Here is a 16,341-nt window from a genome sequence, read left to right on the forward strand (position 1 = left end):
ACAAGCAGAGCATACAGCTAATACATTAGGTTAAAAGTATAACAGTGTGGGAAGCAGATTTGCCACAATGGATAGGGCGTCCGCTTACCCGAAGGCAGGTCCAAGGTTCAAACCCAGGGCCTCCTGACCCATGTGATGAGCTGGCCCACACATGATGTTGATACACGCAAGGAGTGCCGTGCCACACAGGGGTGTCCCCGCATAGGGAAGCCCCATGCGCAAGTAGTGCACCCCAGGAGAGCCACCCAGAGCAAAAAAAAGTGCAGCCTGCCCAGGAGTGGCGCTTCACACACGGAGAGCTGAAGCAGCAGGATGATGCAACAAAAACAGACACAGATTCCGGGTGCTGCTGACAAGAATACAAGCTGACACAGAAGAAACACAGCAAATGGACACAGAGAGCACACAGCTGGGGGTGGAGAGGAGTGGGGAAGGGGAAGGGGAAATAAATAAAAAATAAGTCTTTGAAAAAAAACAGAAATAAAGTGACTTTAACTTGCCCTATTCTTGTTTTAGGACACAAGAAAATATATATATCATATGCAATAATGTCTAATGAAGAAAATTTGAACCTTTTGGGAATTCAAGCTAAAAAAAAAAGCAATGAGGGGAGCAGATGTGGTTCCAATGATTGAGCTCACGCCTACCACATGGGAAGTCCAGGGTTCAGTTTCTGGTGCCTCCTAAAGAAGATAAAAAAAGACAGCGAGCTGACATGACAGGCTGGCACAGTGAACTGACACACCAGCAAAAGACACAAGGAGGAAAACATGAGACACAACGAAGCAGGGAGCAGAAGTGGCTCAAGCGATTAGATGCCTCCCTCCCACATGAGAGGTCCCAGTTCATTTCTCAGTGCCTCCTAAAAGAAAATAAAAGAAGACAGCACACAACAAACAAACAAACAGACACAGCAAGTGCAAACAAAGAGGGGATGGGGAGAAATAAATGAATAAAATAAAATCTTTTTTTAAAAAAACCAATGAATACAAAATGATTATGAACATATTATCTAATTTATAACTGAAAGATTTGATATATCAGAAATACTATAAAGAAATGTCAAGAATTTTAGAATCATACATGAATAGAAATGTCTGTACTCTGTAATACCTGAATAAAATTAGGTTTGGAAGTAGGAAGATTGCTAAATTACTTTATAAAATTCCTTCTGCGTCTATGATTTAGTTTCATCACCATAAGAAAAAGTTTACTCACCAAGCTTAGACAATTCCATCTTCTTTTTAGACCAAGTATAATATTGCAAAAGGCCTTTATATGCCTGGATAAGGTTGATTAGTATTTCCTGGGAAGAGGACTTTTCACCATATCTCCAGGTCTCTGCCTGGCTTAGATTTCTGTTTGCATCCTCAAGCATTCCATGATGCAGAAGATATAATGCATGTTGTAGGGAGACCTGCACAATAATATTAAGAAAAAGTCCTCTGAAATAAAGCTCATTAGACAACCATTACTCAAAATGCTCTAAATATTTACTGATTGCTGAATAGATAATACATGCTGAGCTAAGACCTTAATAGCTAAGACCTGATAGCAACATGGGCCCTGTCATCCAAGTTTTCATCTAGCCAGGAAGGAAAGACACACAAAACAATTCAAACTATTTAAATGAGAGTTAAATTCTATAAATTTACAAACAAAAGACAGTGTGACATAATGAAAAGAGCAGGGGCTGTGGAGACAGAGTCCGGGCTCATATGCCATTTAAAATCTAGGGAATCTGGGCAAGCTGCTACTCTTTTTTGAGTCTCACCTGTTCCATGAACACTTATTACTAATCCTTCAGAAGGGTACTATGAGAATTAAATGAGATAATAGCTAGTTTGGTAATAGCAGAAAATCGATTATCCTAACTATTTTATACGTTACATAATTTCAGAGAAATTGCCTTAAGAAGGGGTGTTCAAGAACACCACCAGTTCCTATGGAAAGGAAAGGATATCCCAGACACAGGAGATGCAGTAAGAACAATTATACAAGTGGGGAGAACACTGAGGAGGAGAATAATCAGATGTACAGTGCAGCACGTGGTTAGAGCTAGATCACACAGCTCAAGGCCACCGTCTCGACCTCTTGCAGTAATTTCTCAACTGGTGTCTCCAATCCTCCCCCTCTACAATCCATCTTCTACATGGCTGCCAAAGAAATCACCATGTTACTTAACCGTGTACAATCCTGCAGTGGGTCCCACTGCCTACAGAATAAATCAAAGCTCCTCAGTGAGGCACACAGGCCCAGCCTACCTTCTCCTGGCTTCTACCCAAGTGATTCTGGGGATAACTAACACGCTGCATACAGAGCTATCAGTCTCTATTACCTCTTGTCATGCCAGACTACCCTTCCTCCTAGTCTGTCTAGGGAACACAATTTCTTTTTCACTCACTTCAGGTCTTCCTTTCTTTTCCTGATTCCCCTACCCATTCAATCCCAGCCCTCTCCAATTCCAGAGGGCTGACCATTTTCTCCTTTGTCTTCTCACTATACTTTACATTTCTACTACGGTATCCATAGCACTTTATTGCATTTACTGGTCTATCTCCCTGTATAACAAGAACCATGTTTAGTATTTCGGTATAATGAAATCTAATCATGAAAAACATGGCCAGTCTTTGTCCTCAATTCTTAGGAGAGCAAACTGGGTTTTTTTTTGTTTTTTTTGTTTTGTTTTTTTTTAAGATTTATTTATTTAATTAATTCCCCCACCCTACCCCGGTTGTCTGTTCTCTGTGTCTATTTGCTGCGTCTTGTTTCTTTGTCCGCTTCTGTTGCTGTCAGCGGCACGGGAAGTGTGGGCAGCGCCATTCCTGGGCAGGCTGCCCTGTCTTTCGTGCTGGGCGGCTCTCCTTATGGGTGCACTCCTTGCACGTGGGGCTCCTCTACGCGGGGGACACCCCTGCGTGGCGCGGCACTCCTTGCGCGCATCAGCACTGCACATGGGCCAGCTACACACGGGTCTAGGAGGCCCGGGTTTTGAACCACGGACCTCCCATGTGGTAGACAGACGCCCTAACCTCTGGGCCAAGTCCGTTTCCCGCAAACTGTTAATCTTTGGAATTTCCCCGGCAGTATCTTCGGTTACTCACGGTGGGCCCAGGACCACAGCTGATAGTCCATATGCTAAGGAGATGACCTGAAGGGGCAGCGGCGCTGGTAGTCTTAGGGTTGGGGACGGTCAGCCGGGTGATGAGGGGTGGGGCTTCAACCTCTGAGGGGGAAGGCGGGCTGCAAGTCATGCCTACATAATGAGATCCCATAGAAATGTGGACACTTGAAGCCATCAGGGCCTTCCAAGATTGAGAAAATACATCTGTGCCAGGAGGGTAACACATTCTGACTCCATGGAAGCCTGAGTTTGAGACCCTCCTGGACCTCACTCTATGCATCTTTTATTTTGACTTCTCATTTAATCCTTTTTTACTATAACAATACTATACTTGAAAACACAGTGCTTTCAGCGAAGTCTTGAGTCCTTCTAATGAATTACCGAACCCAAGGGAGTGGCAGGAATACTCAAATTTGTAGTAGTTGGTCACAAGTGTGAGGAGCCTGGGCCCCTAAACTTGCAGCTGGTCCCTAGAGGGCAATCTTGTTGATAGAAGTTGCAGCTGCCGACTGAACTTTTGATACTCTATAGAAGTATATTGTATGGAAAAATAGGAATAAGTGTTTTTAAAATGATTAAAATATTTTATTGCCTATCTTAATTATTGCCCTCAGACTCTACAGCAAGAAAAAAATGAATTGCCCTCTGATTTCTTTCTTTACTTCAAGGGACTAGATTTTATGAACCTGCAGAGACCTAACCAATAATTTACTTAAAACTCCACTCCCTCTTCCCAAACAAATGGCTATTCTGGTTCTTCCTGAATGAAGGGATAGAGAACATAAACATCAAGAAAGCCCATTCCTTTTTCCAATTTTTCAGTTAGAAAGTTCCTCCGTAAATTGAACCATACGCTGCCTCCATTTTATTTCTGCTCACAGTACCAGAAAAAGAGATCAGCACCTGGCACACTGCAAACACTCAAAACGATTTTCCTGAATTAATTAATAAGATCTAAAAAGAATCCTAAGCAGGGTAAATTTTTTCAAAATTAAAAACAAAGCATTTACCCAATTTTATTGAAAAAAAAAAAGTTCTCCTTTTAGTCAAAAATATACCACAGAGAGAGAGAGAGATATAATTATACTTCGGAAACTTCTCAGTTCCTTTAGATAAGACCTTTATTAAATAAAGAATACATGAATTTGAAGAGAAGATTCCACCGAAACATTAGAAACATTAAAGCGTTTTCATGTATCCATATTCCCAACATATTTAGCTCTTTTTTTCCAAAAAAGCACCAATTACCAGAAAACTCAAATGATTGAAGCAAACTTGATAGAATTTGGCCCATCATCATAAAGAAGCACAGCTACACTCTTTGGAAGACTGGTTTTGGCAGCCAGTCTACAAAGAGAAGGTATGTTCAGTCAGATCAATATGGTAGGTAACTGCAAACCGAGAAGTAAATGAATCTCACAAACACTACTTTCTTTCAGTTTTTTAAATTTATCCAGGTGCCTTACCCTTTCTTACTGTATTTTTTGTAAATTATTACTACCTTATCACTGAGAAAAGCATTAAAAAACATTAACATTGCAAAGGTAAATTCAGAAAGCCTACATTCTCACCTTTAAATAATTCATGACACCAATATTTATCATCCGGTCAGCGAACGTACTGAAAGTCTCAACATTGCTTTTGGGATGATAATACAGAATTTCACTTCCTAGCTTCCAAATAATCTGTCAAAGCAGAAATTACCACCAACATGTAAAATCCTTGCTTTAACTGGTTTCTGCCCAAAAAAGCCACTTTTAAATTTTCATTCTGAATTACAACACTAAGAAAAAACATTCCCTTTCCTAGAAATCAGTACTATAAACACTTTACTGTACTTTCACCCAGCGAAACTAATATTAAACCTCATGCAATAAAATCTTTTCATTCCGTTCTGTTAACATTAGAATAGCAGATAACCATAACAGTACCATTTCTAAGTTAGTAGTGGTAAAGAAGATAGGCATTTAAGAAACACATTGAGACAAAAAAAAAAAATTAAAAATTAAAACATTTAAAAAAAGAAACATTGAAAATAGTAACTTAATCAGTATAAGATAAAGTGAGAAAACCTGGAATCTGATAATACTGGCTCTTTATAGCTCTCAGCCTCATCTTTATTATTTGTAAAATGAGGACAAAATATTAGATTTTTCCTCAGATCCCTTTAAGATCTGCAATTCTTGTCAATAAATTATATCTATACTTGAAACTCCAATCTAAGAATTTTCATCAGCTATGGAGAGATTTTAATAAAAATTGTTTTCTCATAAAATCACCAAAACTTGGGTGACAAAATATGTGGAGTTCTTCTTTCTCATAGGAGCAAATCTCTATTTTCCTTTCACCCTTACTTAAATTATTTCAATAATGTTAACTTTTAAAGTAAATGTAAATAAAATATAAGCCAATTATTTCCATAAACATACATATTGGTTATTGGGTATAATCAAAATGACCATCTTCCAAACTCAGAAAGAGATCAAGATTTCACTTGTAGTATACCAAATTGTAGTATTGTGGAGCTTCATGAAAACTTGGAGATTACCTATCACAGTTGTTCTCAAACCCAGCTGTACATAATTACGGAAACACTTTTGAAAAATACTCTTAAAGATTCAGACTCTGATTCAACAGGACTGGGGTAGAGGAGAGGAAGCTGCATTTTCAGCAAAAATCCTCCATGATTGTAGCAGAGTCAAGTGTCTGAACACCACTGATCCAATTCCTTCATTTTACAAAACAATTTCTGGACCAAAAGAGCCTCTAACCTATCCAGTGTTTCACAGATGTAAGTAACTTTAGTCCATAAACTAAATTTTCAATCAGTGGTTAAATATTTTCTTTCAGGTTTTGTGTGTGTGTGTGGCTCTATTAGAAATCTAATCAATGTGAAGATTACTGTATTAACAGAAGTTGTTAAAGATATTCATGTGAAGTTTGAAGATGAACTATATTTTACTGAACTTTTTAAAATCAAATCAATTTTACTGCTACATATTAATAAAGCACACAATCCATCTTACTGAACACATTTAACAATATATGCCAGACACTGTTCAAATCCCTTCCCTTGTGGAATTTTTATTCTATTATGAAGAGACAGAGAATAATCAAGAAACATAATATGCAAATTATGTGTAAGAAAGTCACATGTGTGAAAGAAAGAAAAGAAAGAAAGAAGCAGAACCCCCAGTTATTTGGGATAAGGCAATCAGGAATGCCAGTTGGAAAGCAGAGGGGGAATGTGTGCAGTTGCAATTTTAAATAGAGTAGTATGGTAGGCCTCACTGAAAAGGTAACTGGAAGGAGGGGAGCCACAGCAACATCTGAAGAAAGATCTTTCCAAGCAAAGAAGATAGCTAGGACAAAAACAATCAGATAGGAGCAGCCCTGGCCTATCCAAGTCACAACAAGGAGGCTGAAACAGAATAAACCAAAGGAAGTAATATGACATGAGAGAGAGCAAATGAGGAAAGGAAGTGAGCAGATCATGTAGGACCCTGTAGGCAATCAAAAAGTCTTTGGCCTTTACTCTGAGTGAAATGGGAAGGCAGTACAGTATGTTTTCAGAAAAGGAGTGAAATGAACTGACATTTTATGTATCACATTAGTCATTACAACAATGCAAATCAAAACCACACATACCACGATAGTTATAATAAAAAAGACAATAACAAGTGCTGGCAAGAGAATGTGGAGAGATTGTATGAGGAGAAACTGGAATCCTCAAACATTGCTGGTGGGAATGGAAAAAGATGTAGTCACTCTAGAAAACAGTCCAGCAATTCCTTAAATGTCAAACATAGAATTACTATGTGATCCAGCACTTCTGCTCCTAGTTGTATACCTAAGAAAACTGAAAACATCCATCCACACAAAATCTTGTACGTGAATGTTCATAGCAACACTATTCCTAAAAGGCAAAAGGTGGAAACAATCCAAAAGTCTATCAACTGATAGATAGCCAAAATGTGGTATATCCATAAAATAGGATATTACTCAGCAATGAAAGGAATGCAGCACTGATATATGCCATAAGATGCAAAAGCCTTGAAAACATGATGCTAAGTTGAAGAAGCTAGTCGCAAAAGAACACATATTGATGATCCCATTTATGTGGAATTGGGGGGATGAAAATGCTCTAAAATTGTGGTGATCAGCCACTGTTGGAGAACAACGGCGTTCACGCTACTCTATCAATATACTAAAAAAAAAAAACAAAAAAAATTTTTTAAAAACAAATCTTGAGTATACATTTTAAATGCATTAAATTTATAGTTTAATTATATCTCAATGTTTTTAAAAAATGCTTACCCTAGCTGCTATACTATAAATAGACTGAGGGATAAGGAGGGCAACAGCCATTTAGGTGAGATGACAGCGACCTGGACCAGGTGCAACAGTGGAAAAGGAGAGAAGGAGTCAGACCATAGGTGTATTTTAATGGTGCAGCCAATAAAATTTCCTGATGATTTGGATATCGAGTATCAGAGAAAGACGGGTGACTCGAAAGTTTTTGGCTCTAGACCCTAAATAAAGTAAAAATCATCTCAGATGAGGAAGGTTAGGTTTGACGGCACGCTTTGAAGTTCCGTTTTAGACACGTTAGCATAATATGGCTATTATATATCCAAATGGCCATGTTGTGTACAGACAGGAATCTGAAACTGAAGAAATGAGTCAGGGCTGGAGATAAACATTTGAGAGTCATCAGCACACAGACTACATTTCAGGCTATGAAATGGAAAGAGATCCTCCCGTAAAGATTAAGAAGACCACTAAGTATTGTCCCTCAGGCACTCCTAAATCAAGAGACAAAGGAGAAGTAATCAGAAAAGGACTGAGGAATTAGGGAGGAGAGAAAACTAGGAGAGAATGCAGTGTTCTGGAAACTGAAACACTGTTTACTTCACAGGAGGGTAGGATCTACTCTGTTAAATAGTGACCACAGACCAAGCGAGAGGAGCACTGAGGACTGGCTACTGCCTTCAGAATATGAGGGCACTGTTGACTTGACAAAGCAATGGGCAGGAAAGCGCTGATATGAGAGGGCTTGGAGAGAACAAGGATACAGAACTCATTCAAAGGAGCTTTGCTGAAACGGAGAACAGAAAAATGTGGCCTACTTGGTAGGACAAGTGGGGTGAAAGGATAATTTTAAGAAGAAATAACACGTGGTGAGGAAAAACATTCTACAGAGAGAAAAATAATGCCATGGGGGAAAGCAGGAAGAACTACAATGAATGAATGCTGGAGAATTCAGAGTTCAAACTATTTTAAATCTCCTTATAAATGGTAATGAGTAAAAAGAAGTGTTCAAAAGAAAAATCCTGATACAAACTTTCCTACACACAGCTACTTCAATAGCTTTTAGAAAAATCAACTTGACAGCCTGTAGAAACCAGCTACTCTGGGTGGAGCTCAAGAGGCAGAACCCCAGGAATCTGTAGTCTCCTCCAGCACAGACGCTCCGCTTACCTCAGGCGCCGCCTGCCTTTTGCTGGTATCTGAATCTTCCAAGGTCTGCAAATAACTGTGCATGTATTCTGCAGCGTGCTCCCACTGGTGTTTCAGCAGAGCTTCTTGGATGAATCCTAAACAAGCATTTGTTGTCTAAGCAAAATCCTTCTCCTTTTTGCCTCCAGTCACTATAAAGAAGAAAGAAAAGAGATTCTTTCCACACAGTGGTCCCCCAATGACTATTCAAATACTTACTTGTGGGAAAAAGAGTTTCACCTGTTCTATTGTAGATGGTGCCTTATTGTAAATGTTGCACCTGTTCTAGGGTTGTGGCTGCTGCAGTTGTACATGATGTTGCAGTTCAGAAAGCAAACAGCTGCTTGGTAGTTTCCAATAAATATGAGGTGGAAACTAGGGTTGAGGCTCTCAGTTCCAGAAGCTGCGAGCCCCTGGTCCCAGCTTTCTCTCTTCTCTTGTGTTTTTCTCTCTCTGTCCCTTCATTTCATAAAGTTCTGCATTGCCTTCCCTTTGAGCCAACCTATTGTGAGCTGAATGCAGCACTTACTACTTACCAGGAATAAGTTTTAACAAGCTGGACCCAACCCAGCCCCAGGATCAATGCCAGGGTTATCTGAAACAAACCTGACTATACTATTATTAGTTATTTCTAGCAAATGGCAAAAGTTTCCACTTTGGAGAGGTCTAATTTGATGCTCTTGGATTACCAGTCACCAGATCCTTCAAATCTGATTCAATCACCCTTTTTTCCTTGCACTAAACAATATGGAGAGAATCTCACCAAGAGGCCTCCAAAAGCTTAGTTCCAGATACTCAGAATGGACATTAGGATCATGCCAGACAAGCATGGTCTTTAGCACTTACCAATGTTTTAAAAACCCCAAGGGTTACAGCGCCATCAAATGAGTGGCCAGTTGCATCCTGCTACCTTCTCTCCTAATCACGAGACCCCTCTAGGTCAGCAGTTTCCAACTGGAGAACTCCTACACTTGAGAGTCAACTGAGGCCCATGAGTACCTTGCAAAGACAGTTTTTTTTTTTTTTTTTTTTTAAAGATTTATTTATTTATTTAATTTCCCCCCTCCCCTGGTTGTCTTGTTCTTGGTGTCTATTTGCTGCGTCTTGTTTCTTTGTCCGCTTCTGTTGTCAGCGGCACAGGAAGTGTGGGCGGCGCCATTCCTGGGCAGGCTGCACTTTCTTTTCACGCTGGGCGGCTTTCCTCACGGGCGCACTCCTTGCGCGTGGGGCTCCCCCACGCGGGGGACACCCTTGCGTGGCACGGCACTCCTTGCGCGCATCAGCACTGCGCATGGCCAGCTCCACACGGGTCAAGGAGGCCCGGGGTTTGAACCGCGGACCTCCCATATGGTAGACGGACGCCCTAATCACTGGGCCAAAGTCTGTTTCCCGCAAAGACAGTTTTAAAGTAATCCATCTGCAGAGCTTCAACTTCCTTACAAACTCTTTGCTAAAACAGATCTCCTAGAAAATGTGTCAGTCTTCATAATCAAAATTACTATGCATTACCTTAGGGTGAAAATGCAAGTGTACATGTTGAGAAAGGGAATGACACTAATGCATCCTTTTCCAAGAAAGGTGATTTCCAATTCTTTGCCTATCAAAATTGTAAAAGGACATAATAATTTTTTATAATAGACGACGATGTAATTTTTCATGACTAATTTAGGAGTTCAAAGAACTGCTATACTGTTATTACTAAACTCCATCCATTTCCATCTTATTTACGTAACTAAGGTTTCTTAGAATTTACACCAATTTAAACAAAACATAATAGAATTGATGCTAAATCCTTTCTCATTCTAGAAATAAATAATACCCACAAAGAGTCACAAAATAATTGGAAAAAAAGGGATAATGCTGTTTACCTTATTGAGATTGGAAAAAACAATAAAATTTAATTTTCAAGCGTAAAATGGAGCAAAAATTATAATACATGTTATTTTGGTCAGCAGTGTACAACTTTTAATTACAATGGTGTCTCAATCCAGAAGAAATTTTTAAGATTTAAAGCCTTATAAGCATAGAATATTAATATAAATAATGGTTATTACCTAACCATATATTAGTAAATTACATAATTATATGTTATAACATTAAATAAGCACAGATACAAATTTTTGGTATAAGATATATAATGGGATGATAAATAATAATTGAAATAAATGGAAGGACAAGTTTAAGGAGAAGGAACTATATAAAATTTCTATCAGGGACGCGGACTTGGCCCAGTGGTTAGGGTGTCCGTCTACCAAATGGGAGGTCCGCAGTTCAAACCCCGGGCCTCCTTGACCCGTGTGGAGCTGGCCCATGCGTGGTGCTAGTGCGCGCAGGTAGTGCCATGCCACGCAGGGGTGTCCCCCGCATGGGGGAGCCCCACGTGCAAGGGTGCATCCCGTGGGGCCAGCCGCCCAGCACGAAAGAAAGTGCAGCCTGCCTAGGAATGGTGCCGCCCATGCGGAGAGCTGACGCAGCAAGATGACGCAACAAAAAGAAACACAGATTCCCGTGCAGCTGACAACAACAGAAGTGGACAAAGAAGATGATGCAGCAAATAGACACAGAGAACAGACAACCAGGGCGGGGAGGGGAAGAGTGGGGGAGGGGAAATAAATAAATAAATAAATCTTTTTTAAAAAATTTCTATGAAGGGTTTTTTCATAAATTTTTTTAAATAGATGATGAAAGGAATCACCTTCTATGCTATTTAGATTCCACTGAATACATTTAAAATAGAAATAATTTTATTTTAAAAGACAAGATTTTTAGATGATACCGTCAACCTCTGTAAGAGAGTACCTAACTTTTTAAAAAATCATATATCTATATGCAAAGAGTCTGAAAACTACTGCAGATGAGTGCTTATATATATGCAAAACAAGTCTGACAACTACTGCAAATGAGTGCTTCTCAAACTGTAATGTGCATACAAATCACCTGGGGATCTTGCGCCTTACTCTTACTGTGGTACTAGAAACCAAAGGCGTTAGTATCACACCCAGGAGCTTATTAGAACTATAAAACACTGGGCCCCACACCACACCTACTGACTCAATCTGCATTTAACAAGAACTACACCTGAGCCACCTAAGAACAGCAGCAGCGCCAGGCAGCTAACCCTGGAAACCAACAAAACAGCTCTTCCCTAAAACATCCTTTACTCAGGTAAAGAACTGTTCTCAGGAAGAGCTCCCATCTTCCCATTAAGCTTTCACAGCTCAGAACGAAAATCTACTTTAGACAAGTATATCCAAATACTTGGAAAAGTTCCTCCCTGTCCTCCCAGCTTAGCCTAGTTACCTCAGGAAAATCTCCCCTCTCATTTCTTTTGTAAGCCAAATGATAATTTGTTGCTGATAACTTTAAGAAGAATATTTATCAAGGAAAATAAATTTTGACATGGAATGACTTATAGTAAAGAACCAATCATTCAAGAACTGAAAAAACTATCTTGAGTACACAGGCAGTGCAAAATAAAAGACTAACATGCCAAGCCCTCAGTATTAATGCTTGTACTTATGAACACTTTTTTCTTTTTTTTTTTAATTTTTTTAACCCTTTTCTTGTAAAACAGAAACTTGGCCTAATGATAACTACTGCCTAAGAGTTACCTCCTGTAAACCACCTTATTACTCAAATGTGGGCTCTATGGCAGGGGTTCTTAACAAGGGGTCCATGAGCTTGAACTGAAATTTTAAAAAAACATTCTTGTGGGAGTAGGATACATTTACTTAATAATACACAGTAGAGTGTGGACTTAGGAAGGGGTCCATGTGTGGACTGAGTAAGGGTTTCACCTGACTGGCAAAGGGGTCTATGGGAACAAAAAAGGTTAAGAGCCCCTGGTCTAAGGGATTAATACCAAGCACCAACCAGTGATGCATTTGGAAAAAACCCTGACCACACGGGGGAATCATCAAACACAAAACAGTTTTTAAGGCTAAGAGATTTCAAAATGAGTCGGGAGGTCATTCCAGAGGTTACACTTCTGCCTGTTTGTCTCACTAACAGCCACAGCAAACAAAGCCTCAAACAGAGGTGCTCTCGGGGTACACCTGAAGACTCTAGAGACATCCAGACCCTAAAGGCAAGGCACACAACCCCTTGGAATCAGCACCCGATTGGTAACCCTTACTTGCAATGAGTCAACCTATTTCCCCAATGTAAGAGAGTTAGGCTCATTTATCATTTCCCTACACAGTTCTTCCTCCCTTTATCTGAGCCTGTAATTAGCACAATGCCCATTAAATACACGTCCCAGACGTAAAACATCAGACTGTTCATATGGGGGTTGAGGCCTGAACCTCAGCAGAGTAACAGCCAGCGCCTTCCTTGCAGGTCACTGGACTCACCCAAGACCAAATGATGATGGACAACCCCATCTCAAAACCCCCATCTGAAAAGAGTATCTACAACTGCAAGCAGGACAGGTCCTTCCATCTACCCAGAAGATATAAGCCCCTTGTCAATCTGAAGCAGAGTGGGCATCGCCATCATAAAATCCTCAAGGCTGAGGAATGAACACATAAGGTGGGAATGCAACCATGGACAAAGTAAAATTGTTATTATTGTAATAGTGGAAGAACATGTAGCAGTGATATGAAGATAGTGATTACCAGAGACTCTGAGGGGAAGGGGAGGGAATAATAGGCAGAACATAGGGCATTTTTAGTGCACTGGAATTAAGTGTAAACCACAATGTAAACTACAGACCTTGATTAGGAGCAATGCTTCAATATTTATTCATTAACTGTAACAAATGTACCATACTATTTTAAAATGTTATTAATAGGGGAAGATGTTGGAGGGGGAGGGGATGGGGTATATGGGAATCCCTTATACTTTTGATGTAACTTTTCTGTAATCTAAAACCTCTTTAAAAATAGTTTATTATATGAAAGGGAAAAAAAAAAACAAGTCCTGAAAAAATCAAGAAAGTTGCTAGTCTGTCAACAAATACTTTTTTGTGTACCTTTATTCCAGACTCACCCCTCCCTTAAAAAGTTTTCATTCTAGGGGGCACATCCTTCAGAATGCCAAAAACTATCAACTAGCATAAAAAATAAGTAATTCTTAGGCAATTTTGTTTTCCTATTATGGTTAATTACCAGGACAGTGTCAATATTATTTACTATTTTCTCACTGCAGATATTCTGGGTTATACAGTCTATCCATAACATATAACACCAGTTTCTAAGCATGGAAATTCTTGCTTACAGACTAATTCAAGCTCTCTATAGAACCCTGGTGACAGAAACACACCCAGGCATGCCTTAACTAGCAGGAATCGAGTTGCATCACCTAACCCCAAACTTTAGATTCCTACTTCCCCATAAGGGATAAGGGAGCACTCCCTCTGAAGTACCATGCATTCAAATTTGGCTTAAGTCATATGCATTAACCTAGAAAAAATAAAATGAGAAGAGAAGAAAGAATCTAGTATTTTTTCAACACTATGCATAGGCTCTGTGCTAGGCACTTCACATATATGTTTTTATCTGTTTTTATATAGCTCAGCGGTTAAAAGCACAAGCTTTGATACTGACCTGTGTTTGACTACTGTTACCACAAGTAATCGTTTAACTTCCCTGAAATTCAGTTTCCTCATCTCAAAAAGGCCTGGCATGTAGATCTACTGTGAGGATTAATTTACTGAGATAATTCAATGAGATGGTATTTAGATTAAGAGAAAAAAATGGGAGCTAAGGAATCTCAATCAAGGGAAAAGACGGCTAGGCTATAAACGACATACTGAGGGCAATAAGAAAAGTGCTGCTTCATACGTGTTCCCGGGGCTACATCATCCAGCATGCCAACAGGCAGAGATAACTAGTTCATTCTTTTGTTCTGTCAATAGGGAATTTATCCCACAGAAAAACTTGCTCATACTTACATGAGATGAAAATGGGGAAAATACTCTTTTTTGAAACCCGTTATAAAACCAATTTATTCAAAATCATTCCAATGCAATTCAAGGGGAGCTTCTTGAATAACACTTGGGTATGCGCGCCTCAATACCGGAGTCCCTATCTTCTTAATCTGCATATCACCAATATTTAGCCAGCATCAACAAATAATGAATTCTAAAAGAAAAAAATAAAGAATTCTAAAAGAAAAAAAAATCTATTTTTTTTTGTCTTTTCCTAACCGTCTAAAACATAAATCACATATTTCCTATATTGAAAATTGAAGTTCTTCTCAACCAGGTTACTCGTTTTGTACCCATATTGAATCTTACCACCTTGCATTAAAATTAATATGGTTATATGTTCTTTTACTTACCCACAGTTTCTACTTCTTTTTGGAGCCAAGGAAAATACATTCCTGTACCAGAGAGCACAGACATCTCCACCCCATCATCCTCTGTCATGGGCCTTGTTAATTCTTCTATGAAATCACTCATACCTACTCCAAACTGAGAATATCAGTTACTTTCTGTACATCTTAAATGTCAATCCATAAGCTTTGAGTTGTAGAGAAAACAGTCATCTTCTGATCTAATAAGTGTAATTTGGTCAGGGAAATTTGTTGTACTTCATAGTTCCTTTAAAGTAAAATTTAGATATGTCACCAACAGCCAAATGCATTTAAAAAAAGAAAAAAGACTCAACAACTATTAGCCAAACAATACAAAGATAACCAAGAAACTGTCCTCTTAATTAAAAACAAACTCCCATCTATAAGAAGAAACAGAAAACGAGAAATAACATAATATGACAAACACAATAAGTAGTAGCGGTAGTAGCTAATATTTATTGGGATCTTAATATATGCCGGGCACATAAATTGTCTAATTTAATCCTCACAGCAATCCTGAGGTAAATACTATTATTTTCCTTCATTCTGATGTTGGAAAAACCGAGGGGCATAGTGAAGTTACGCAACCTGCCCAAAGTCACAAGAAAGGTGAGAACAATATTCCAGGACAAAGAGAGAACATCACACTACTGGGCACGATGAGTTTGGGCTGTACGGTGTGTGAAAGAGGGGTCGTCAGGCAGAACTGACGTAGGAAACGAACAGAACCACAGGCCAATCTGAATTTGGACTCGATCCTAAAGATGCTTTGGGCTCCACTCCTTTATTGCTCATATCCACTCAATCAGTCGTCTGATGCTACCTCCAAATATTTCTGCAGTCTTCCTTCTCTCCAATCCTACATCAACACCCTGGCCCAGGCTACCTTCAAACTTTGTCTAAATTACTGCAACTTTTTAACTAGTCATCCTACCTCCAAAGTTGCTACTCCATATTACAGCCAGAATAAACTCTTAATCATCAAATTCTGAGGTTAAATACAGGTTTGAAATAACACCTGAAGATGAATCCGGCCCACTGTGTATTTTAAAGAACTCGTTACAAAATACTCTGCCTTGGCAAATTCGCAGACCCAAGTATGTCAGTTACCATGGAAACAAGGCTTCTCCAGCGCCCGCTCAGTCTCAGAACTCAAGGTTTCAGGGCACCAGGAGGAAACAGCAGAAGGAGAATACGCATGAATGCTCCCACAGCCATTACCGTTCTATCTGGAAAGCAGGCAGGGAACGATGGACCGTGTCCCCGGCCCTTAACCGCATGAAGCTTACGCACCTTGACCCTGCTTAGTTGCGTCTCCCACGGTGTGGACCATCCCGAGCAGGAACTCGCCGGAAGTGGCGTTTGCCGTCCCTACATGTGCGCATGCTCAGAATCTGCTTCGGCCCCTCGGGCGGAAGTCA

General features: G+C 39.6%; 1 protein-coding gene across 1 annotated transcript in view; it reads right to left on the bottom strand.

Annotated features, from left to right (window-relative positions):
- Nucleotides 1–16,238, bottom strand: part of LOC111762186 (TATA box-binding protein-associated factor RNA polymerase I subunit A-like) — a 52,108-nt gene extending 35,870 nt beyond the window's left edge. The window contains 5 exon segments of the mRNA XM_071207752.1: nt 1,219–1,417; nt 4,696–4,809; nt 8,606–8,775; nt 14,906–15,167; nt 16,142–16,238. Of these exon segments, the coding sequence (XP_071063853.1) occupies nt 1,219–1,417; nt 4,696–4,809; nt 8,606–8,775; nt 14,906–15,026 (604 nt within the window). The 5' untranslated portion in view covers nt 15,027–15,167; nt 16,142–16,238.
- Between the last annotated feature and the right edge of the window lie 103 nt (nt 16,239–16,341).

Source organism: Dasypus novemcinctus, chromosome 13 (assembly GCF_030445035.2).
Source record: "Dasypus novemcinctus isolate mDasNov1 chromosome 13, mDasNov1.1.hap2, whole genome shotgun sequence".
NCBI classification, from domain to species: Eukaryota; Metazoa; Chordata; class Mammalia; order Cingulata; family Dasypodidae; genus Dasypus; species Dasypus novemcinctus.